General features: G+C 47.9%; 1 protein-coding gene and 1 pseudogene across 1 annotated transcript in view; one reads left to right on the top strand and one right to left on the bottom strand.

Moving 5' to 3' along the window:
• CNTN6 (contactin 6) overlaps positions 1-25,568 on the top strand; it is a 213,563-nt gene that overhangs the window by 136,529 nt on the left and 51,466 nt on the right. Inside the window, exons 8-11 of the mRNA XM_039836823.1 lie at positions 13,834-14,018; positions 16,330-16,466; positions 18,043-18,172; positions 20,657-20,807. Of these exons, the coding sequence (XP_039692757.1) occupies positions 13,834-14,018; positions 16,330-16,466; positions 18,043-18,172; positions 20,657-20,807 (603 nt within the window). The remainder of the gene's footprint in view (positions 1-13,833; positions 14,019-16,329; positions 16,467-18,042; positions 18,173-20,656; positions 20,808-25,568) is intronic.
• LOC120582521 (uncharacterized) lies at positions 8,697-8,815 on the bottom strand (annotated as a pseudogene).

Below are 25,568 nucleotides of genomic sequence, written 5' to 3'. Positions count from 1 at the left end.
GAGGGCACTCAAACTAGACCCCTCGGATTCTAAATTCTAACCAGGAACTGTAAATGGATCAGGAAACTGCTCTCAGGTCAGTGGAGGCAGATGCAGTACGCGTTCTTCTCAAGAGCTGTCTGACCCTCAGCAAACACGCTTTCTAACCTCTGTGAATTTCCAAATTCTCATCCGAAAGGAGTTTGTTTTGAAGATTAGAGTGGAAAATACATGTAAAAAACAGCACTGGGCTCAGCATCCGGGCAGTAAATGTTCACTGAACTCTCCTGAACCCAAAACGCCAGCTCTGATCACTTTCTGTGGAACCAGTGTTCGCGTCAGTGGGATGGTCAAACCAGAAGTCACTGTCTCAGAGAGACTGAGTTCTCTCGTCTCTTGAGCCCGTGACTTTTTTCTCAGCTGCAGTACAGATGACGACACAGGACAGAAAGCAGCAAGCAGGGTCTGTCTAAAGTAGAAAAGGGGCGAGAACTTAGTTGATCAATATAGGCTTTGAATTGCTCGCGTATCAAATTTCTTAATTTTATTTATTTCTAAGTTTATTTCTAAAAAAATGCAAACCTATGGAAATATGAAAAGAGTTATATCTGGACAACCACATACCCCTCATCTGACTGAGTATAAATCTTCTCCACATTCCTATCTCTCACACACACACACACACACACACACACACACACACACACACTCACACTCACACACTCACACACACTCACACATACACACATGATTAAAACCGATGGGTGAAAAGTAATAACTTAGTCTGCACTTTGGGGAGCATAGTTATACCACTCAAGACGTAGACCCACACCCCCTTTTAGTCCAGCCTGCTATGAAAGTGAGGGGTGGAAGGAAGCAAAAAGGCAGAGTCAGGAAATTGTGGCCGGCCCACGCGGAGCTCAGCGTTTGAGCTCATCCTTTGGATCCAGTCATGGTACGTGCCGTGAGAGTCCATTGGACGTGTGTGGAAGAAGCAGATTCACCATTCAAACCAGGCAAGTGAAGCGACAGACTACGTGAAGTAAATCGTTGAGACTTTTCAAATGGAGAATTTAGGAATAAATAAAACCATCTTTCATTTTATTTATTAGCTTTGTGGTGATGGAAACGATCACCATATTAAAAGCTGGCAACCAATAAAAATGAATACAATGACAGTTATCGTCTAAAAACGTGTGGGAGCTCCTACACGTCCTGCTAAAACTGGAGTTAGCAATATTTGATACAGGAAGATTTAGTTGGAAAAATAATAGTTAATATCCTCTCAAAATGGTAAATTTTATATGTATGGACAAAAAAATTAGCTGATAAATTATATGTCCACTGTTAAGTTTATACATAAAAAAACTTTTGCACATGATATAAATTAAAGAAGAAGGTGAAAATGATGAGAATTACTTAACTGAACTTCATAGTCAAGTGTCAAAAACATCATTGATTTAATGGAATATACACCATAACATTTCATCTGATAAAATCACTGTTGAGATTATGTTTATTAAATTAAGTCATTCGCATGGACGCGGAATTCCTCGAGGTCAAAACGAAGCCTCCCAAGCATCCTCTGGGGCAAAGCGACCATGCCAAGATGCGCTGTGTAGGAGACATGTTTCACGTCTGGATTGTCGATACTCTGCTTATTTCTTCAAATGCACAAAACATCTATGAAAAGGCTTTGCATACTTTGGAAGGTACTATACGAATATGAGCTACTACCAAAGAGAGTGTTTATGTACGCTCGCCAATAGCTTTTAGAAAACAAATTGCATTATTGTCGAAACATTGCGAAGATACTTCAAATGCTTTTTAGTCCATTATCAAAGTCAACAGCTACCAGATACTATACCAACTTTTCTAAATTTGCAAAATTAACAAAAATAAAACAACACACGCCCTAGAAAATTAATTATGTGGTGGGCGTAATTAACCATCTGAATATAAGAAAATCAAAAGTCTTGCTTTTTAAATTATGCATTTGTAAGAGTAGTTTTATTGTGAAATGTTTTTATAAACTCTGTTGAATGATAAAGCTGAAAACTGACAAATCTTCAAGTCAGTCTCCAAGAAATTGAAAGACACTAACCTTTAACACACGTGCATACACACATGCACACACACACACGCGCACACGCACACACACACACATACACACACACACATGCACACACACTCCCCAGAGGAGGACTGAATGCTTTTCATTAACATTTCAAGGCAATATTGTGTTCTGGAGGGAGCTAGACTTTGAATTCAAAGAATCAGGGTTTAAATCCTAAGTTCCCTTGTCAATGGCTGGGAGACTGTGACCTGTTTCTTATCTGTAAAACAAAGGCCAAAATTAGATGGATAATATAGAAGATAGGTAGATGACAGATAGATGATAGATAGCTCATAGACAGATGATAGTTAATGGATGATGATAGATGATAGATAAACAGATGATAGATAGATCATAGATAGATCATAGATGATAGTTTAGATAGATAGATAGATAGACAGATAGATAGATAGATAGATAGATAGATAGATAGATAGATGATAGATAGATGATAGATACATAATAGAAGATAGATGATGCATAGATAGATAGATAGATAGATAGATAGATAGATAGATAGATAGATAAATGGTAGATGATAGAGTAGGATTTTTATAAGGACTAGGAATACTAGTCAAAGTACCTACTCACCTACCAGAATGTCTGGCCCTTAATAGTCAACAAATAGTAACCAGTGTATCCATCATGGTCATTGCTGAAGCTGCTTTGGCTGAGGGGGTAAAAAGAAACACCAGCCAGAGACCAGGGGTCTCCGCGTTGATTTCGCGCTAGCAGTCCCCGAGGACCTGCTCGGAAGCGCGGGTCACTGCTGTCCCCTTCCTCACTCATCTGGCAAATCGAACACCAGTTATTCATTAGCTCAGCAAATATGCACCGACTACTCATTCAATCATTAATTCTTTCATTCCAGAGAGAGAGCGGGGAGAGAGGTTCGTTCAGATCTTCTGTCCACTTAATGGGAGTGTTTGTTTTCTTATTGTTGAGTCGTGAGTTCTTTGTACACTTTGGATACAAGTCAAATATGTATTTTGTAAATATTTTCTCCCAGCCTGTGGCTCGTGTCTTCATTCCCCTAACAGGGTCTTACACAGAGCGCAGGTTTTCAATTTCAACATTACATAACATCATTTTTCCTTTAGCAGATTATGCTTTCAGTATGTTATCTAAAACCTCACTGCCAAATCCAAGCCTACCTAGATTTTCTCCTGTTATCTTTGAGAGGTTTTATAGTCTTATGTCTTACGTTTTGCTCTATGGCCCATTTTGAGTTAATTTTGGGGAGAGAAGTAACGTTTGTGTCTAGGCTCCTTTCATCGCATATGGATGTCCAATGATCCTGCGTTTGTTGAAAAGACCGCCTTTTTCCCGTCATATCACCTTTGTTCCTTTGTCAAAGACACATGGGCCACATTCGTGCAGTCAGCTGTGCTGCTCTACCCATCTGTGTGTCTGTTCTCTGCCGAGACCGCGTCGTCCTCATCACTGCGGCTTACGGCAGGTCCTAACGTCGGGCGATGTCAGGGCTCCAGCTCTGTTCTTCAGTGTCGTGTCGGCTCTTGGTGTGTTCGCTTTTCCACGCGTGCCTTAGAACCGGTTTGTCTCTAACCCACCCTGGCCTGCTGACGGCGACGGCACCCAGTCTGCCGCGAACATGCTGGGAAGCACTGACAATACCGAGTTTTCCGTTCCATGAACAAGGAACATTTCTCCATTTATTTAGATCTGCTCTTGTTGTTTTCAGGCTAGTTTTACGGTTTTCCACACAACAATTCTGTACGTATTATTTTAGAGTTAAACCTAAACTTTTCAATTCGGGGTGCTAATGCAAACAGTATTATATTTTAAATTGTATTTTAATTGTCTAATTCAAATTCCATCTGTTCATTGCTGGTATAAAGGAAAAGAATTTATTTTGTTCTATTAACCTTCTACCTTGTAAACTTGCTATAATAGTTCATTAATTCTGGACTTATTTTTTGTCAGTTCTTTGAGATTTTTTACGTTGTCATCTGTGAATAGTTTTGTTTCTCACCTCCAATCTATATGCCTTTTACTTCCTTTTCATTGTATTATTTTCTTAGCTGAGATTTCTAACGGTACGCTGAATATGAGTGGTGAGAGGTGACATCCTTGCCTTTTTCCTGATCTTAAGGTGAAAGCATCCAGTTTCTCACCATCGAGCACGATGTCAGCTCGATATTTTTTGTACACGTTCTTCATTACGTCCAAGAAATTCCCTCTTTTCCTAGTTTGCTTTGAGTGTCTCTTGTGATCGGTGTCAAATTTTTCCAAATGCTATTTCTCTACCAATTGAAATGATCGCGTGATGTTTCTTCTGTCGAGTAGTGGATTAACATAAATTAATTTGCAAATCTTAAACCAGTCTTGCATACCTGGAATAAAGGCCATTTGATCGTGCCGTATAAATCTCTTTAAACGCCGCTGGATTCACTTTGCTAACGTCGTTGAGGATGTTCCCTTCTGCGTTAAGGGGAGATGTTGATCTGTCATCTTTCTTTCTTGAAACTTCTCTATCTCAGGTTCGTATTAAGGAAACATTGGTTTCACAGAAGGAATTAGAATGGTTTTCTCTGCTTCTATTTTCTAAGAGAGATTATAGATAATTATTTTTATCGTACATGTTTGGAGAATTTATCGGTGTATCTACGTGGCCCTGGTGCTCTCTGTTAATTATCGATTAGATTTCTTTAGTAGTTATAGGTCTATTCAGATGATACATTTCTCCTTGTGAGGATTTTGGTAACTTGCATCTTTCCAGGAATTGGTTAATTTCATCTATCGTCTTTTTAAAGTCGAGTTCAGTAGCAATGGCTCATTTTTTATTTCTGATATTAGTTATTTGTGTCTTCCATCTCTTTTTCTTGGTTAGTTCAGCCTAGAGACTTAGCGGTTTTATTGATCTTTTCAAAGAACCGGCGTTTGCTTTTGTTGATTTTTCTCTGCTGGTTTCCTGTTTTCAAGTACAAATACTTCAACCGAATGACTCCGGCGTGAGCAGTGGAGCAAGCGTGTAGTCAAGATGGAAGAAGAGGGACCAAGCGACACAGCGGGGGTGCGCGGACGGTCACGCGTCCTCCTGCGGAGCGTCCCCCATCGGGGGAGGGACCCAGGAAGGCGTAAGGACTGAGAACGTGGCTTCCGCGGAGCAAAACTGAGCAGGACCCGAGCTCTGCGGCCGAATTTGAAATGAGAGCTCACGGGACGGGCAAGGGGGTGGCAAGAGATCCGCCGAGCTTTGCTCACCGCAGAATAAAACAAAACACCGCAGAAAATGCTCGGTGAGGTCTGTCTCTTCGTGTATTAGTGCGAAAGTCAAACACATTCGTTTAAGAAGATGAAAAAGTGCAGGCAGGCCAAAAGAAGAAAATGAAATTACCTCCACTCTTACTTTCTCCCCCAGAGAAAACACTTCGTATTTTGATGTATACATTCTTCAACTCTAAATTCTATTTCAAAACAATTATCCCGCTACAAAGCATATTCTTTTGTAAAATATATTTTTTTACATCTTTAAAATATGTGCCATGAGTGTGTCTACAGGTCATGTAAAGGTCTTCTGTGCTCTCAGTAATGACAGTGGGCGCTGAACTCTATTTCCGCCAGCCTCCGACTGCGGGACACTTAACTTTCCTTGTGGTGTGTTGTGTTTCCATGTGTCATTGTCCCGGACGATGGTGCAATGAACACCTTCATGGCCCCGCTTTGCCCACGTCCGCCTGAACTTCTCAACGTGTTTCGAGAAAATGGGACTGTGGTGTAGACGCTAACGCTTCTGAGACATGGTGCCGAGGCCCCCTCCAGACCCACTGTGCAGGGGCCGCCCTCGGAGCCCAGGGACCCAGCCTCCCAGTGGCCCCTTCTGATCCTAGAGACGCACTCTGGATCCAACATCAAACGTTCCTTTCGATTCTTTTCCAAACCAGAGCTTGGATTTTTACAGCGCTGCTTCTAAAATTAAACTAATTTAGAGGCTCAGAAATCATCCAAGAAGAATATACGTGCTTCTGGAAGCAGCTGCTCATCCTTCCCGCCCCGTCTGTCACCGCCTGTCTCGGGGGACCCACGGCTCTTAGGTTTTAAGTAACTGGCAGTTGCAGGAGAGGAAGGCTTCAGAGCCAAGCCAGAACCGAGCCGGGGAGAAGGCGTCCCGCGCTGCTCTCTCCAGGCGACCTCGGAACCCGTCCCTGGAAACTTTTTTGGAACTGGGAGGCGTCTCAACATGTTCTTTTAAAAAAATCTATGATTTCACCTTCTGGCCCTTGGAAGAAATGAACTCTACCCAGAGTCGTAACATTAGCTCATTCGATGAAAAATGTGTTTCTAAGCACACGCCACACGCCCGATAAGGTGGCTGTCAGTTTGTAGCTGGTCACTTCATGCGAAGGATGATGGCTTAGAGCTCAGCCTCCGTGGAAAGACAGTGTGTGGTTCAAGTCCTCCTTTCTTAATTTCCATGTGATATTGGGCATGTGTCCGAAAGCAGCCTCGTCCCAAAGCGGACTGACAAGGTTCCGGTGTGTCACAGCAGCGTTACATGGGTTCGGTGACTCACTTAGCTCAGTGCCTGGCCTACAATATGTGCTTGGTAATGCGTCGCATATATTAGTAATAGAACGATTAAATGTTAATATATCGTGGTCGGTATCTGCTTATTTCTTTACATATGAACGTTCATGGCTGTGAGCTGAGCTGAGGTCGAGCCCTATAAATTCGAAGGTACATAAACCTCCAGAAACTCACCTACCTTGACCAAATTGTCATTATTTCTACTATAGAGCGGCACAGGACTCGTGGTGGGAGAGAAACTTATTTATGGTTAGTATTGAGCCAGATCTGGCTCAGCCACAGCCTCGGGGAAGTTCTCAGACTCTAGCTTGCCTCCAGGGGACCTCAAGATTACGCACGAGCTGTCAATTAACTGCAGGGTGCAGGACCCCACTCAGCCCGACCGCATGGCTCCAGGGCCGTGAGCGCGCGCTTCCTCCACTCCAGAAAAATGTTTGGCCGGTCAAAGCTTCCAGTCCCCGCACGAGAATCACGGCCATAAGGCAATGGAGTAAGCCTTATTTGGGGTTTAAAGTTTATATTGCAAAATGTTTTCTCCCCGATGTGTCCTCGTTTGATGCTCTCAAGAAGACTTTCACGTGCCCGTCGCTGTCTCCAGCTGAAGGCAAAGCGGGAGCCAGGCTCAGACGCATCAGGCAGTTGGCACTCGGTCACCCCGGATCTGCCCGTGTCCCTCCACCCTGCGTGCAGGTGTCACTCTGCCTCCGTGGTTATCACGAACAAACCATTGGTGGCTTTTCAATCGGCTGCAGCAGCTGCAGTGTCAGACAGCAGACGGGGACCCGTGTGCCCACAGACTTCTCCTGAGAGAAACCTGGGCGCAATGGCCAGCGGGCCAGGCCAGGAGCCCGGCCATGTTTACGTCACTCGGAAAACAAGTGTCCTCTCTCTGTCCCTGACAGCAAGATCGCCTTTCTACAGAACTCATGGATTTGTCTGTACTGCGTCCCCACAGGACGGTCTTACGTTGCAGGCCCTTCGTGTGACAATTTCGACCTGGGGACATGAGAGCCGCCAGCCGAACGGCCTGAAGGTCTGCTGACAGCGCCTTCTGCCGGCCCTGTGCCTCCACCTCACTCTCGGATGAAACGTGCCTGCCGAAATGAGGTTCAAGTTAAAAATCATCCCAGCATAAGCGTCTTAGGAAACTGGTTCTCTGTACCAGCTTCCAGTTAAAAACTTAGTATGGCCTGGATTTAAGCTGTGGATAATGAAGTTCAAGAAATCCAGAGGAGAAATATACGCTTTCTCAAATAGCACTAGTAATGAAAATTCTATTTATGGCCTCGAAGTATAGAATTGAAACACAGTTCCTACTAGTGTGTGGAGAGTTTAATTTAACTTCCAATTAAGGGTGAACCAGGCCAGATGGTTAACAAATGTATTCTCTGTCTTCAGATAAAATGAATAGGATGCTCGCTCAGGAGAGCGTGGTGGCGGCAGAGAAGGCAGCTCGTCCGCGTTTACGGTGACGCTTATTTAAGAAGCACGAAGCGGAGGGGTGGAGGCAGACAGACAGAAGGAACTTGGCCTTCATTGCCTGGTGGTATTTCGCAGCCGTGAGGGGCTCCCTTTGGAGCCCGGGGTTCGTGGAAGCCGCGTCTGTGGCCCGAGGAAGCCTTGGGCGATGGGCGAGAGAGACTCTCGTTCGCTTGTCCTGACTGAGATCTGCATCCGAGTTCTATTTTTACATCATATTTGAGAAGATTAAAAAAAGGCACGTGTGTGTTAGTGGGGGGCGGGGCGCGGAGGCGGGGCGTGTCGCCGAAGGGGAAACGTGGCCAGAGGCGGCTGAACTGTCGTGCGGCGGTGGGCGCTGTTCCCTCTGACTGACCTTCCGACGGCGCGGTTTCGGGCCGGCCCGGGATGACCACTCTGCAGGCCGCGCGCAGCCACCGTCGCTCCGTGTGCTCTCTGCGTGCTAACGTGTTAACTCCGTGTTTTCTTTCTTTATTTTTATTTTATTTTACTTTTTAGGCGAGGCAACCCTTGGTCGACCTCACAGATTGCAAGGGCCTTGTCAGCTTACGATCCCTTATTTTTTTATGTCTTACGCCTCCAGCACCTGGTCTTCCTGGGTGGTCTCCCATCCAGGGACTCACCAGGCCCGACCCTGCTCAGCTTCCGAGGTCAGACGGGATCGGGCACGTTCAGGGTGGCGTGGCCGCAGACTAACTCTGCGGGTTAACTGGACCCCTTCCTTTAAATGAAAATGAACTGTCAGCACACGCTGCCTCTGCCGCCCTCCGCGTGGCCGAGGCGGGTGGAGCCTCGGAAGCGCGCCGAGGACCGGGCGGGCAGCCAGGAGTCCACTCGTGCTCGTAACTGCACAGAGGCGCCGCGAGGCGGGCGGGTGGCTCACGACCAATCGGCCTGAGCGAGGAGGACGGCTGGCAGCTCCTGGTTTAGGAGAAGTGACCCGCCCAAGCGTGAGTACCATCCCAAAAAGGTAGTTAGGATTGCTGGCGGAGGCTCTCACTCGGATGACACGTGGAAGCCACCGGCCACAGCGCCTGGTACCTAGTGGGCACTCAGTGATGCTCGTTAATATTCATCAGCATTCTCGGGTGTCCCACACAGGATCCCTTTTCTCTTTGGAGACCTCCGTCTGCCCCCGTCCTGCCCGCCACAAAGGTCCTCGGTGATTAGCCAGGTTGGGAAGATAGGTGCTTGACGGCAGAGCGTGTCATACCTCACCCGAGCAACCCCGGTCTCGTGACGAGGACAGGGACTTGACACCGTGCCCGGGGACGCTGCATCCTTGGCGGCTGGTGCACGGAGCAGCGAGAAGCGGGGATTCACTCCAGGGGCTCGCGCGCCCGCTTCGTCTGCGGCGTGCAGATCCGGTTTCAGCTTACGATGATTTATGAATCGCTTCATGTCGAATGCTAGTCACATGGAGCCCTTAATGGAGAATAGCAAACAAATAAATATGCTCTCGAAATGACAATAATTATCTTAAATTACGTTATTAATTTTACCATTAGCACTCAGACATAGTTTAAACTGTGCCGGACAGCAGGTTTAACATGTGACATGGATGACATAACAATGGCCACAATCATCCTATGCATTATGTACCACTATTAATCCGCATTCCGTAAGGGAGCAAATCCACGCTTGTAACCACTATTGCTGATACACGGGAGAGTTGCTCTCTGCCCCACACTGGATCAACAGTGTTCTCTTACGACAGATTCGCAATTTCGATTATTGCATTATTTACACAGACCGGCCTATGTTGGAAAAAAAAATGAACTTGCATTCAAAAGCTGAAGCTCACTGCTAAAGTAATTTCATCTGTTGTTGATTCCAGATCTTTCCACCCACGGCTCGTTTGGGGTGACTTCAAAAAAGAGAGGGTGTGAAATCTGAAGCAATTCACTTAGCGGCTTCATAAGTAATTCCCAACAAAATGGGAACTTTTCATTAAAATGCATATGCATTTTTTTTTATGAACAACAGAATAAAGTCATGTATGTGATGTAATAATTATAAGGATTCTTAAGTAAGGTAAATTGGGTAAAATTGTTAAATTTAATGGAGATTTAGAATTAAATATATGGGTTTATTTTTTTCTGATTTATTTTTTTTTATGGTGACATTGGTTAACAAAATCCGACCTCTTTTACCCTGTCTACCTCCCCCGACCCTCTAGTAGCCACTAGTCCATTGTCCATGTCCATGTGCATTTTATGTCACCTGCGTTTTACGTTTATCCTCTCCAGCATTACCAGTGGGAACCAAGAGGGTCATGGCATTCTTGTTCAGCAGAGATGTCACAGATCTCTGCATTTAAATGGTAACTGTGAAATCTTAGAGAACCGCTTTATTTTTTCCCCATTAGAAATTTGTTAATAGGAAATGTAGCCATAAAATGCATTTGATAAGACTTTTAAATTTGATTTTTAAACATCTGGGGATTTTTTGGTAGCGTAGTTGCTTTGAGAATTCTAAAATATCTAAACTATAAAATGTAATATCCTGAAGTAATCCAGCATATCATACAATTCAATCAAACAGACAGAAAGTAACCTAACAGGCATTGCAACCCAGACATTCAGAATCTATCCGTCAAGTCTTTTTGGTTGAAAGCGGCAGGAATATAACTCAAATAGGCTTAAGTCGAAAAGAATTATTGACTCACTGAAATGTTCAGAGAGAGATTCTTGGCATCCGCCGTGCCTCGATCTTGGCGTGCGAAGAATTCCAAGTTCCTTTCCTTTGTGTGAGCTTTGGCTTTCAAAGACGCTCTCCCCTTTGGGGGAACTCATTGCCTAGATGCTCAAGTTATATATCGCACTGTCTGGGCAGAGCCCCGCGAGCAGATGTCCTCCTAGAAGCTCTTCCAAAGGCATTCCCAGAATCCAGTCTGGCCGTCTCCGACTGGGTAGTCTTGCTTCCCAGGGCTGACCGGTCACAGTGGCTGCAATGCACGAGTCTCTGAAGACAAGACCTGCATCAGGTGCTCTGTCTCGAAGCCATAGATGTAGCCAGTCCAGTTCCAAGAAAGAGTCAGCTACAGCAGCTTGAAAGGGGTTGCCACAGAGCAGGGCAGATGCTGACGTCTGGGGGCTGGGCAGGCTCAGGGACCAGAGCAGGGTGTATATGTGTGTGTGTAGGGGGGGCCGGGGGGGAAGGCGGGGAGACTGACGTTTTCTGCAGACTGTTCCCATTGAGAAGGTATATTTGCAGAAGATATGCCATTTCATACATCAAGGGAAAGCACTTGTTCAGAGAGACTTAAGTGTCATCGCTGAGTTCTTTTATGGGAAAAGTTGAAAGAGTTGGGATTGGTGGGACTTATTCTTTTGGCTCCCACTTAATCGGAGGGTCTTATGAAAGCCATAGGGCCTGTATCACCTGTGATTAAACACGGAGCTTCAGAGGACAAAGAAACCTGAGGGAAAAAATTCCCGGCTCTGTCACCTTTAGTTACAGGAAAAATAAATGAAATGCTACGTACACTTTATACACATACATAGTACCTGGCACACGGTTCGTGGTTAAGAATTGGTATCTATTTGTTACGATATTGTCGATATTGTCACAATTATTGCTACTGAATATCAAAGTCTTCTATTACTGGTTCAGAGATTTAGATATTTATGTTAAAAATTGACCTCTGTCTTCATAATCGAAACGAAACACTAGGATATAACTATGGGAAAAAGACTCTTTACTGAAATTATCTTTTGTCTGAATGCTTGAGATTAAAAGCTTTTCCAGTTGGAAACTTCGCATGTGTTTGTCATAAACCTCAGAGATACACTGTCATAAAAAGACGACAAAAGGTCATGCATTTAGACAAGTAACGGAGCCTCTATTTTTGTCTGTAAATAAAAGTTTTTAGATTTTTTTTTATTACACAGGTAATACATACCCACTTTAGGAAAATAATAAAAAAAATAATAAAAAATAGAAAATAGGCAATAAAAAGCATTCGTATGCTTGTCACCCACAGGTGGCCATGTTTCGTATATTCACATATGCACTACACGTATCTTTAAAAATTAGATAATTCTACACATACTATAAAATTCACCAGATTTGATGAAGATCCTCTGTGTGAACAAATTTTATTCTAGAACTCCATTTTTATTTCGTATTAGTTTGGTAACTCATAAAATGAACAAGAAAACCTGTTATCTGAGGTTAATCATTGGCAGGAATATGCCATTTTACTAAAATGTCAAACTCAATTCGTGGCAAGCGGCAAGTCTTTTTAAAAGGAGAGAAACTAAATTTATCAGGATAATGATTTTATTTTGTGTTAACAAAACGCAAGTTGTGTTTGTAACCAGAGGCTAATTCTGAGACCAACAGATGAAGTCAAACGCTGATTGGGAGTGTGTTTTCTGACAAATACGTGTGAGCGCGTCTGATTTTCTACACGGTGCGTGTCTTCGATTTGCACGAAAGGATCAAAATTGTTTGCCAATAGACAGTCCCTTGGGCTCTCTCGGTTTCTCGTGTGCTGGCAGCTGCCATCAGCCATCGTCTTCTGCAGTTGCTTACAGCTCAGTCTCTAAAACCCTCGGCGGCCACTCGGCGTGAGATTTGATGCTTCTCCCACGTTACTTCTGTTGACTCGGAGAAAGCTGGCATCTCCCGCAAGGTTTACAATATGTCATCGCAGGATGATTTTATTATTATTGTTAAAAATATATGTGAAACAGGAATATTTCGATCATCTGGCAATCTGTAAGGGAATGAAGAGCAACTTGACGGTAGGGAGGAAACCGCGGTCCTGCAAATAGATTGGAGGTTGATTTAACAAGTGATTAGTTTATTAAGGAAGAGTCTCCTGGCATAATTTTATGGATAGCCTGTGTCTCTTTATAGTTCCCTGTAAAAGCGAGGCCTTCTAAACCACAACTCCGTCCCTTATGGTTAGACACATTAAGCTCCACATATTATAAAATAACACTTCTGCTATTTTAAAAGATGGTCATATTGAACCAAAGGTATTAGGTATAAGAGAGGAAGCTAAATTCCCGTAACGAAAGGCACTCTTTACCAATCGCAACGACAGGCAGGGTACGCTGTAAAGTCGTCTTTCATGTTATTGTTGTTTTTCTCTCTCTTTTTTAGACAGGCTGTAAACGAGCGCTTTTTCTGAGGGCCACAGAGCCCGTGCTCTGGACTCACCCGGGTCCCTGGCCATACTGGTGCCCTTGGTGATCTGGTGTCCCCGCCGCGTGTGTCTTCAGCTGTGGACTAGCACAATTCAGCCGTGAAGGGATCTGTAGTTTTGTCTTAGGCTCTATAAATATAGGAAGAGTTTGCTTCCTCTTCAACATCACGTCCTCCAAAGAATATCCCGAGCAACATATTTAAATTCATATAATCTTGTTACTGTCTCTGCAGTAAACAACTTCCTTTGTTTCTTTGTCGCAATTTACCAACATATTAGTTTTAATTATTTGGTTATTGGACGTTGCTCCACTAGTCTGTCAGCCATGGGAGGGCAGAGGCCATGTCTATTTTATTCACCAATCTGTTTCCTGGTCATTGCCCTGTGACTCGCACGTGGCAGGCACTGAACGAGGTGTAAATTGCTGAATGAGTGAATGGTGATAGATTAGTAGATTTTTTTTTCCTTGAGTTATTTTTAAGGACACGCTTGTTGTATCCTGCTGTCACAAAGACAAAACCGGATTGTATTCTAATGAGGTGTAACTGTTCAGCCCAGTCCCCGAAATTAGTTGGAGGAGGTTGGATGGAAGCCCGTTGCCAGGGAAAGTCAAGTACAGCAAATCCCAGGCTGCCCTTGAAATCCCGAACTTTCAACAGGAAGACGAAGGCTTCTACGAATGCGTTGCAGGCAACCTTCGCGGGAGAGACCTCTCAAAGGGTCAGCTCATCTTCTACGGTGAGCTAACGGGGTTTCGGAAGCACGCAGACTCTTTGGGACTGTCCTCCACAGGAAACCGTGAAGGTCATTAGCGTGTTGTGGGAAAGTGTCCTGGGAGAGAGAGGGAACCTCGCTTCCAGCGTAGGGTGCTTAATTAGGGTGGTTAGCTGGCGGGAATAACCATTTTTAAAATACAGGTTTAATTTCAGCATCGTCTACGCATGGTATTGTTTATTACAATTGCCTTGAAAATATCAGCCATGTCATGTAAAAGCCATAAAAATTGATAACCCAGAGTAGCAGGGAGTCCACTTATTTCCCATAAAGCGTTCAGCAACAGCCCAGGCCAATCTTGATTATAATTCTAAGTAGAATTTACGGAAGAGGGCGAAAATGGCCGGAGCATAATACCGTATAGTAATTTTCAGTATTTTTTTCCTAGTTCCCAGATTTTGTCTACTCCGGTGTAGGCAACAGAAAACTAAAGTCATTACCTCATTTAAAATATATGTTTCCCTCAATTACCAGAAGCTCTCATGGCCTTATGAGAGATGATGAAAGCATATCTTTTCTAAAAGTCTTTATGCCCGCTTTCATCCAGGCCAAAATACAACACTAGCATAAAATTTGCTTCTTTTTTTATGTCAAAGAAACTATAAAATATTCCCTAGAATTCTCAAAATATCTGGTGCTTTTAAAATATTCTTCTTTGCTGAATTTAATATATCTGTACTGGATAACTTTTTAAAAGAGTAATTTATACTTGGCCAAGTTATTTTTCTATATGACATGTCTATATGTGACACGTTTATAATCAATGGTATAGTAATTGGAGAAAAAATACATCTTTCGATAACTTGTAAAGTCTAAGATATTGTAATGACGTCATAAGGTATTGTAATGACGTCATAAAATGCCTCTTGGGTGTCCTGCGGGGGGAACATACTGTGCTTTAGTTATGTTATTTCCATTTCCTTTAGAATTTTCCATTTTAACCCAGAATGAAAACTTCTACTCTATATAGAGAACATGATTTCCTCCGGATTATGCCCCTGCAGAGCAGCCACGCTAACCAGTGTGTAGACATGCGCATTTATATATTGATTCTTTGCAGTAGCTCCCGCTTTTTCAAGGGAAGCCTCTGGAATTTGAAATCTTTTCTTAAAACACAGTGAGGACGTAACTGAGGCTTTTTTAGTGGCGCAAAGATATTAAAGGCTTTGGCTAGTTTGTAATAGATACCTCATTTTTCTATTAAATAGACAAAGATATAACCGTGAGATTAACTAGAAAATGGAGGTAGCTATAAACTGAAAATCAATAATAAAGTATTTTCTCTCACATTGATACAAATGTTGGCTTACATAGACGTCTTCACAAACACCACTTCATACAGTTCTTACGATAATAAGGTATAGAAACACTTTTCAGTGATATTATGGGCGAGAAACCGCAGATGAACCAAGCAAGGTCGCACAGGCGTTTGCCAGGCCCCAGGCAAGGGCTCTGAGCCGTCTCTGTAACCTGGACCCCACCCACCACATCTGAGCCCGTCTGCCTAAGCCTGCCCGCGTGGCACCACACTGCAGCCAAACCAGTGTGAGAGCGTCTCATCCACTCCCCCAAACGCGTCCACGGCCAAGGTCAGGGTGACCACGCTTTCCACCCAAGCAGCAGCCTCACACCAACCACAGCAGCTGCTCTGGTTAGGGCACAGGGCCCAGGGTTAAGCTAGGTCCTGAACCCACACGTGGCTTCAGAAGTCCTCACTCCCCGTCAAGGGTTTTATGGAGGGAAGAATGGATCATCGTCCCGCAAAGAAACTTGTCTGGGTTTATGCTGCAAACCACTGAATGTGACTGTGCAGGATACAGATGCACCTGCTTCGGGCAGTTCAGAATGGGGAGAATCCACAGCCATTAGCCCCACGGGGTCCAGCCGTGGCATCTGTCATCCGTCTTCTGACCCGGCTCACGGGCTTCTAGTTAGCAAGGAATGATTACCTGGCCTTGTCCAGCACTTGGGCCTTTTCCCACAACTCCCAAGGTGTTACATTTAGGTGCCTCGAAAGGACAAATAACATACACGTACCTTGTGCCAAAGGCCCACTGATATTTTCAACGCTATGTCTGTTGCCCTATGTTGAAGCTCCTGCATTTCCGGTTCCTCCAATCTCTGCGTGCGTGTGTGTGTGTGTGCACGCGCGCGTGTGTGTGCTTGTGTGCGTGCGTGTGTGTGCATGTGTGTGTGTGTTGCTGCTTAGCATGGAGCAGGATGTCCTGAGTGACTGACTTGCCAAATAATTGCTCTTTGTCCCTTTTTGAGACAGCTCCTCCAGAATGGGAACGACGAATTCAGAATACGTACCTGTCTATCTATGACAGCTTGTTCTGGGAATGCAAAGCTAGTGGAAAGCCCAGCCCCAGGTACACCTGGTTCAAGAACGGTGAACTCCTCCAGCCAGGGGTAAGCACCTGTCAATGTTAAAGCTCCCCCGCCTGCTGGGGACCTTTTGCTCCTGGCAACAAGAGCTAATGTTCGTGGAGTGTTTAGCAGCCACCAGGGAATGTGGTAGACTCTATCTATCTATCTATCTATCTATCTATCTATCTATCTACCTACCTACCTACCTACATACATACACACACACACTCATACATACATACATTCATACATACATATGAATTTATTTAATCTTGAAACAAACTCACAGCAACTGTTAATATCATCCACATGTCCCAAACGAGAAAACTAAGGTAAAGAAGGCGGATAACCCGCACGAGGCCAATTCCTGGTCAGTGATGGATCTGCATTCAGATATCACTGTGGTCAGCATCAGCGCCAGCACAGATAACATCTATTGAATTTTCACATGAGACAGGCTGTGTTAAATATTTCCCAGGCCTCATTTTATCGTGTCCTCATGACGACCTTATGAGAGAGAAATACGATTATTATTTCTTTATACAGATGAGGAAAACTGGTTTCAGAGAAGTCAAGTCACATGTCCACGGTCACAGCTATAAATATTGGAATTAGCGTCCGAAGCCTGGACCCCAGGGCCCAGGTTCTCTGCCATCACCCAGCGTCGCGCTTTTATGAGAATGACTGATTACGTCTGACCCCGCAGGAATGTGGGGAGCTGAGGCGGTTCCCCACATCTTCCGATCGCCAGCATCCTTTCTTCTGCAATAAACAGACGATGAGACAGAGTTGTTTTTCTCCCATCGAATTATCCAAATAATTGTGTTAATTCTGCATTGATTCTCCATTTTGCTTTGCAAAAGGAAGCACAGCCAGAGACACAGAAAACATCTGTTGTTTAGAGGCTGAATATAATAATGATCTCGTTTCGGCTTAGCAAAGTTTTCTCTCTGGCGTGAATCCTTGTTTCCCCAGCCTGCTGTTCATCTCCAGAGGATGGGAATAGGTATCTTGAAATAGTCAGTTTTAAGTTGTATTTGCAATATTAAATGATTTCATTATGTGCTCTCGAAATTGTAATTCTACACTCCAAATGGGGCGCTAACGGATTCTGGCTGTTTAAAAAGCATGCTTTATAGTTGGCTGTAGAAAAGAAAATTCAGCCTCCTACTTATAACTCAGAAAATACCCAGTGATGGCATTTCGAGGCTTTCTGAGACCTTATGATGGAAAGGCAAGGAAATGCCCCAGTCACAATGTCTGTTTAATATTAGCATCAACCACGTTTTCTGGAATAATTAGACCAGTGGCATGTCCCAAGTCATTCATATACCATGTAGAAGAAGCAACATACGTCCGACGTGGAGAATGCCAATTTTAAAAGGAACAAGGTAACATAAAATACACTAACTGCCTAAATTATATTAGCCCATTTCTATTTTTTTCGCTTCAGAAACCGCTCAGGACCTCGCGGTGACCCCCTCACCTTCGTAAGCATCGGTTCTCAGGCGCCCGGATGTCACGACTCGTAGACGAGCGCGACACTTTGGAATGTATTCTGATTAAGAGAATGCCACGCTAACGTACGGACATCTTCGTGTGACTTCTGTTTTCTTAGGAGAGAATTCAGATGGAAAATGGGACCCTCATCATCGCTACGCTGAACGCGTCAGATTCCGGTGTCTACCAGTGTGCTGCCGAAAACGAGTTTCAGATGATATACACAAATGCAGAGTTGAGAGTCTTAGGTGAGTCATTCGTTCATAACCCAGAGTGTCAAAATGACATGTTAGCGAGCTATCGTGGAACCCAGTTTTTCTCGTACATTAGAAATTGCTTTCCCTCGAAGCAGTGGGAAAGGCCTGAATTAGCTTTTAGGAAATGCAAGATGATGACTATTACTCTGCTTGGGTAACTCATCCAGGTTCGTGGAGGAGCCCGCCGTGGGGTGCCCCAAAGCAGAAGAGGCTCCCGCGGAGCTGACCCTGGCTGAGGTTTCGAATACAATTCGAAAGGTGCCCATCGGGAATGTTTTCAGCTGCAAATGAAAAGCTGAGAAAAGGAAATCTCGATTTATCGTGACTCGCCAAACGGGGATTTATTTTATCTCTTAATGGGAAGGTCAGAGGTGACGGCTGAGACATGGCACTTTGCCTGGACGATGCTGTGTTTTAAACGCTTCCCTCGTGCCTGAAGCCTCATGGTGCCAGGCTCGCTGCCGTAGCTACCGGATCGTGTCCCTACTCAAGGCAGAAGATGAGTGAGGGGACAGAACTGACCGCAGCTGCCCCTTTCGTTAGAAAAGCAAAATTCCCCTGAGTCCCTACAGCAAACTCCTTTTACGTCACTGACTAGCACCCCACCATGTGACCTTTAGATCGTCCTTTCTAACTGTGATGATTCACTCATTCAACAAACAGCTGTTGAGTATTTATGGGGGGTGGGAGGTGGTGATGAAGGGTAGACGCGACCCCTGTCCTTACAGGTCGTGGGGCATGGCAAGTGATGGGGACGCCGTACGTAAATCACCGTTATGCTAATTACGTAATTCAAACCATAATAATTTCGATCGGAAATTATGAATCCTTCCGAGAGCATGCGACTTGAGGTCGGCCTAGTGGCAAGAGTAGGGGGCGGGGCCGCTGGGCAGGGTTTCTTAGATAGAGAGGCATTGCGTGGGAGATCTGAGTGACAGCAGACAGGCAGAGGGTGTGCAGAAGGACACGTCGGGTCCTGGAGCCCACAGAGCCAACGGCGCAGCACGAGCAGCACCTGTCAGCTTCGGACTTCGAAAGCATTAGCACGTGACCGTTATTTTTATTGCTCACACCAGCACCAATGTCCATCCCTTAGCGTGAACTCAGACCAGCAAGGTTTTGAAAATCTCCTTCACCTCATCAGGGTCATCAAGGGTTTGTTGCTGTTCGCTGTTGGCTATGGTTTGGCATTCGGGCATTATCCCAGTAGAGTTATAATTTCTACTCGGTCTTACTTTACATTCTAGTTTCGAGACAATTCCACCAGGATTTCGAACAAAGAGGATACTTCATTTAACTCAATACTTAGGCTCTTACTCCATTTTTTTTCCCCCTGGAGACCTCAGGGGTAGCTGGGAAAAATGATTCCGCAGAGTGGAAAATGTTCAGTTAGGGAAGATTGTGAGTGACATTTTGGGATGGCCACCAGTGGTATTCGTCACAGGAAACGACTCATCGATAGCTTTCACCCCAGCCCTTACTCAGTGGTGGGAAGACGAGGTGGCGGGAGGGAGGAAGCATCAAACAGGAAGAAACCGCTCGGCGAGGTCGCCGCCGATGGCCCTGATGCACGCGTCCGCGCCTTCCTACACCACTGCTTATTAAACACCTGTTGTGTCCTAAGCCCCCCACACATCATGGCAGATGCTAAAGAGAGCCTCACCTGCAGAGACACAGTGTCAACGAGGGGCGGGGAAAGCCACACTTTAAAATACTGTGATTATTACGGTCAGGAACTGAGCAGGTATCCTCAGCCCCAGGGCCGAGTCGAGCATAACCAAGGCGAACGCGTTGTCCTCGAGCCGAGATCAGCAGACGGACGTGCACAGTGCAGGGGGACAAGGAAGCGGCAGCCAGAAGCGGGGCGCGTGGCCCGCGGGCAGAGCTGCAGGCCCCCAGAGTGACTCCCGCTGGGAGCGTGCGTGACACGCCGCTCAGACGCGCCCCGGACAGCCTCTCCCAGCACCTGGTGTTCGTGCAGCATCGGTTAGTGGGGACCGAGTTGAGACTGAGGAGACTTCATTGTTTTCTAAATTTCTACTCACCCTGAAGGCAGATTATTTACATATTTCTAGTTCAAGTCTCGCCTGAAACAATCTGACTTAGTGAAACAGTGTGTGATTTATTTCAGTGGTGTTTCATTGCTATAGATGAATAGGTGATGATCGATAGATGACAGATATAAATATACAGAGAGCTATAAAGATATCGGCTAGAATAGATTTAACGATTTCCATAATCGTTTATTGATTTCCATAATTCCAAATTTAACGATTTCCGTGATTCCCGCTTCCGTCTCGTATGAAACCATCTTCGCATCCTCTGTAAGAGCCCCTCGAGCCAAGGGCATGAGCGAGCGTCTGGGTGCTGGTGACAGAGTCCCTCCCGTACACCAAGTCACACGCTGGGTCACTGCTCGCTAACTATGTGGGCAAATCAACGGTTCCGTTTTGCTTTGCTTTGTTTTGTTTTTAGCCTCGGCTCCTGATTTCTCCAAAAATCCCATTAAAAAGACCTCCGTGGTTCACGTCGGCGGGGACGTCACCATCGACTGCAAGCCGATCGCGTTCCCCAGGGCGGCCATCTCCTGGAAAAGAGGCACCAGCAGCCTGCGGCCAAGCAGAAGGTGACCAGATCTTTGCTTGTTTGTTCTAAGCGTCTGTGTCCTCCAAGCTCAGTGTTTGCTGGGTCTTCACAATCCTCTCCCCCACGGTAACCTCACGACTGCACATCCAGAGACACAGCAGTGTGACTATACTCATAAAATCAAAAAGCCTCATAGAGCTAAGGCCTGCCCGTATGATGTGGCCACGGCTCATGCGGGGCACATGCTTGTAATAGACTTTTTTAATCACTTAAGGCCTTTGCTAGATTCAGCTTGAAGAGTTTTCCCCGCCGTAGCTGAGAAATCGGTAAGACATAATTCATTACACAGGGTCAGAGACACTCACACGCACACACCTGATGTGGTTTTAAATAGTCACACAGGTGGCCCCTCACGACACATGGATTTGCTGCAGGAACAAGTGTGGACAGGTGCCGGCGGAGAAGGGGGCCGGCTTGTCCTCCATCACGGCGCCGCGGGCCCTGGCCCAGCGCTGGCACATCGCCTGGGAGAGTTCGCAGATCAGAGCAGGGTCTTCCCTAAGGGTAATTTCATCCCTGCGTCCTGTGGGACCCTGCCCACCTAGCGATGTCCAGTCGGCAGCCACAGCTCTGCCGAGTGACCGTGGGCGCGACTGTGGCCAGCCACGCTGGACGGCTGCTGAGGGCGACCGCCGGGCCGGACGCAGAGGCGCTTCTGGAAGTGCGTCTGCAGCACCCCGTGCGTGGCGAGCTCAGGCAAACGCGCCGGCAGCTAATGCACGTCAATGAGGCGGGCGAAAGGGAGGACGCTGGCTGGGGTGAGAGCAGCCGCGTGTCGTGTCAGTCCTGGAAGACAGGACTCTGGGTGCTGAGCGGTGGCCCCGGGATCCAGGAGTACTGTCCAGGGGGGGGTTGTGGGAAGGCCGGCCACGTGCAGAATGTCAAACTCTCAGGAAAGCTGGAAATGGGGGGCCGGCGTGGACTGTCACGCGGGAAAGAGCCCGCGGGCTGGGCGCGGGGACACATTCGTCATTTCCGGGGCCGGCGTCTCATTGGTGGGCGGCGAGAGGGAAAAGGAGGTGACCGCGAACTCGCAGACGGGTCTGCGCGGCTGCGGCTACGGCTGCGCGGTGCTGAGCGGTGGCCCCGCGAGCCCCCCTGTCCTTGCGCTCGCCCCCGCGGCCTTGAGGACCCTGCGCGGCTCTCGCCGTGACAGGGGGTCTGTGGGGCTCCCCTCCGTGTGGCCCGGCCTGGGCCCTGAGCCCGCGCTCCGTAAATACTGTGGGGGGAATGGATGTGCCCAAAACGGTGACGCCTACGGCGTTGCCCGCTTAGGCTGCTGCTCAGGACACACCTGCAGATGTGATGACACAGTCTCCTCCCCTGGGGTGGGAAGGGACTCGGAGGGGGACTGTGGCCAGGTCCACGTCCTGCCCTCCCTCTGCAAGGACCCCTGGGGGCTGCACTGCAGACCAGACAGGGCTGCACGCGGAGGCGTCTCCAGCGTCCCCTGTCACCGCGACAGCTCCCCAGGTGCGGATGCGCTGCCTTCATCTTACCACGTGCGGATGCGCCTTCATCTCCCAGGTGCGGATGCGCCTTCATCTCCCAGGCAGCGTGAGGCCATCATCTCCCAGGGTGCTGATGCGCCGGCCTTCCCGTCTCCCAGGAAGCAGCCATAAGAAGCGCTGCTGGTGATCGGATCCCCACGGGACCCTGGACAGGGGCTGGCCGAGTCTGCCAGGGCTGGGGAATGGGGCTCAAGGCTGGTGCCTGCGCGCGTGAAGCTTACTGAAGGCGAAATGGAAAGCGCAGCTGCGGCATGACGCGGGGCGCTTCTCGGTAGCGTATGGGTCCAGACGCAGGGTGGGGGTGGGGGGGAGAGAGGGAGGAAGGTCTGGGCGAAGGTGCAGTAATGAGAGCGCGAGGAAGAGTTCGGGGGTCCGGGGACGGCCCTGGGAGCCGGCGGCACCCTGTCTGACGTGCGGCGCCCCCTCGGACGGCTGGCTGGTGGCGGAGCCTGCAGACTGTCCCCGATCGATCGATCGTGTCGGAGTCGCGTCTCACGGTCGCTTCGGAGCGGCCGGCGCGATTCCGTGATTCTGCGCTCCCGCCGCCGTGGGGCTTTCTTACCGCTTTCAATAAAAGGAAACAAAGGAAATTTTCTCCTGGACATAGACCCTAAGCAATCGGAAAACAACATGGAGCCGCAGCAGAATGTACCAATTACAGCCGCGCGTCTCTGCCAGGTGCAGATGACCTGCAGCAGTAATTTGCAAAGGTCACTCGTGCCCCTGCGCCTCCCTCTTCCCCGGCGCCCTCCCCTCCCGCCTTCCCAGCCGGCTGGTTGCCTTAAGCGGTGGCTTCCAGCGGCCTGCTGGGGGGAGGCGGTGACCTCGGGGCTCCCCTGTCGACTTTTCATGGCAGTTTCCAAACTGGCTGTAGGTAAAAATTAGTGATAAAAAGGAGGGAGGAAGAAGGAGGAAGAAGGAATGGGGGGGAGGGGGTGGAGGAGGAGGGAGGTGAGGCAAGTGGAGGGGAGGGAGGGAGGAAGGAGGGAAGAGAGTGGAGGAGGGGAAGGGAAGGTGTCGCTCTTCCCCGTGGAGCCCTGTGCTGAGGTGGACAGCGTCCCGGGTCCCTGCTGTACCATCTTTACACGACCACGGAGCATAAGCCGTCCCACCCCTCAGGCTTCCACATGTGAAACGGATGCGAAGCATCTCACCTCCCTAAGGCGGACGGAGAGCCCAGGGGCCTCGGAGCCCTGTCCGGCCGGAGCTGGTTGAGTTCTCCCACCGGCCTGGTCTGAGCCCTCGGACCGTGACGGATTCTGTCTCCCGTGATCGCGACGCGCCTTCTCACATCTGTGTTGCCAGGACGGGTCCCCGGTCCTAGCAGAGGAAGGCACGCGGCCACCGCTCTGAAGGAAGCTTGGCGGGAGGAAGAAATAACAGGAGGCAACGCCAGAAACATTTCTCATAGCATGGGGGCCGTGTGCACAGAGGCCGTGCGTGTGTGTGCGTGCGTGCGCGCGTCCACGGTGTGCACAGAGGGTTAGGCAGGTGTGTCTGTCCACACCCTGGGAGCCGGGCTGGACGCTGGCGTGTGGGCCGCCGGGAAACCACCTTTCACGTCTGTCGCAGGAAATGCGAGGCTCGTCCACGCGTGGACACAATTTGGTGCCGCATTTGAAAGGGGCGCGTCGCTGAGGACCTCGCCGGGTTCCCACGCTTCGGAGGGGCAGGCCCCACGCTCGGACGGAACACCCAGGCCCGGCACACGCTTCTCCATGCCACAAAAGGCCGATTATTTCACTTAAATTGCAGGATAATTTCTACCTCTCACCTCTGTGGACGCGTGACGGTCATACGTATAAGAAGAGCCAGGATCAGATACAGACACTTTAAAGCTTCCCCACGACTCCAGGCGGGAACGGTTTTTAGCTCTTGGCCTTGGAAATGCCTGCGCGGGGAAACGTGCGTCTTTGCTCCCGGTACAATCTGTGCACCACGCGGAGCTTCCGACCGTGAGTAAGTAACTGCCGAGGGAGGTCCGGAGAAGCCCGTAGGAAGGACCCTTCTGTGCCGCCCGCCGAGGAGACACGGGGACAGGGCACGCGTCCTGACGGCTCCTCCACGCCTCACGAAGGGGGTGGCGCACGGCACACAGCCCGGCGGCGAGGAAGCCGAGACGGTGTCCAGCCTCCGTCCCCGTGTCCACCCTCTCTGCCCCACGGGGACTGGGAAACGCTCTCTGCCCTTTGGTTTTCGAAGGGCCATTGTCACAGGATTTCACCTGATTTCAGATCAAGCGGAAATTTTGATTCGGTCACATTTCGCCTTGGCCTGAGAGCCAGGGTTGGAGTCGTCACTGTCGTAAGAGCGTCGTCTCGTAAGCGTCTCTGTCCGCAGCAGGGTGTCGCAGGGGGCGGGTTTTCCTCCAACGAGAGGCAGGAAGATGCGTTGCAGGCTGCAGAGGAGGAGATGGTCGGATGACATCGGCCTCATGTCGGGGGGTCTCCCAGTCACTTAGAACTGCAGCTCCTTCCTGTGGGACAAACGGATGTTTTACAAAATGCCTGCCCTAGGGATTAAAAAGCGGGGTTCCTGGCCCCAGTTCTGTCACTGGTGAGTGGCTTGACCTTGGGTCAGACCACCATTTACTCTTTTTTCTTGGAGGTCACCGTTTCTTGGATTTACTTAAGATAAAATAATATGAAAGCACCTTTAGGAATCAAGAAACCCTGTACCCACGCAGAGACGCCGGAATGCAAATCACACACTAGGAACAATGCGAAACGTTGTCCTGGCAGCGCGTGATTGCAGATTCTACCATAGTTACGATTTTATATGTTTTACCAGTTTGCCCAGGTGACCAAGCGATTGAGCCGGACGTGGGGGTGGCTGTGAACCATCGAAGCAGCTAGAGTGGTCTGTTCGGACACAGTCAGGTGACAGAGAGCTCTGCAGCTAGACTGTCACCCCGCGGGGCGCTGGGCTCACTCTCTCATGCGCCCTTAGAGGCCCCGCGGCCAGCAGGAGCCCGGGCACAGCAGATGCTTAGAGAAGGTGTTCGGGGTTGCTGAATCCTGGGAAGGCAGCGTTTACTGGGTCTACATCAACCCGCCTTAAGAGGTTTGGAGTTAAACCTAAAGCTCATCGAATAATTAATAGGCCCGCGATGTGTTCCTTCATTCACCCCGTAAATGCGTAATGAGCACCTATCGCTCCCGCATCCTGTACTAGGTGCTGTGGATAAAATGTCCAGCCAGCTGCGATATCCTGTCCCAACGAAGCGTTTT

Source organism: Pteropus medius, unplaced genomic scaffold (genome assembly GCF_902729225.1).
Source record: "Pteropus medius unplaced genomic scaffold, Ma_sr-lr_union100, whole genome shotgun sequence".
Taxonomy (NCBI): domain Eukaryota; kingdom Metazoa; phylum Chordata; class Mammalia; order Chiroptera; family Pteropodidae; genus Pteropus; species Pteropus medius.
Note: the sequence above shows the minus strand (reverse complement) of the source record. Positions and strands in the feature narration are given on the sequence as shown.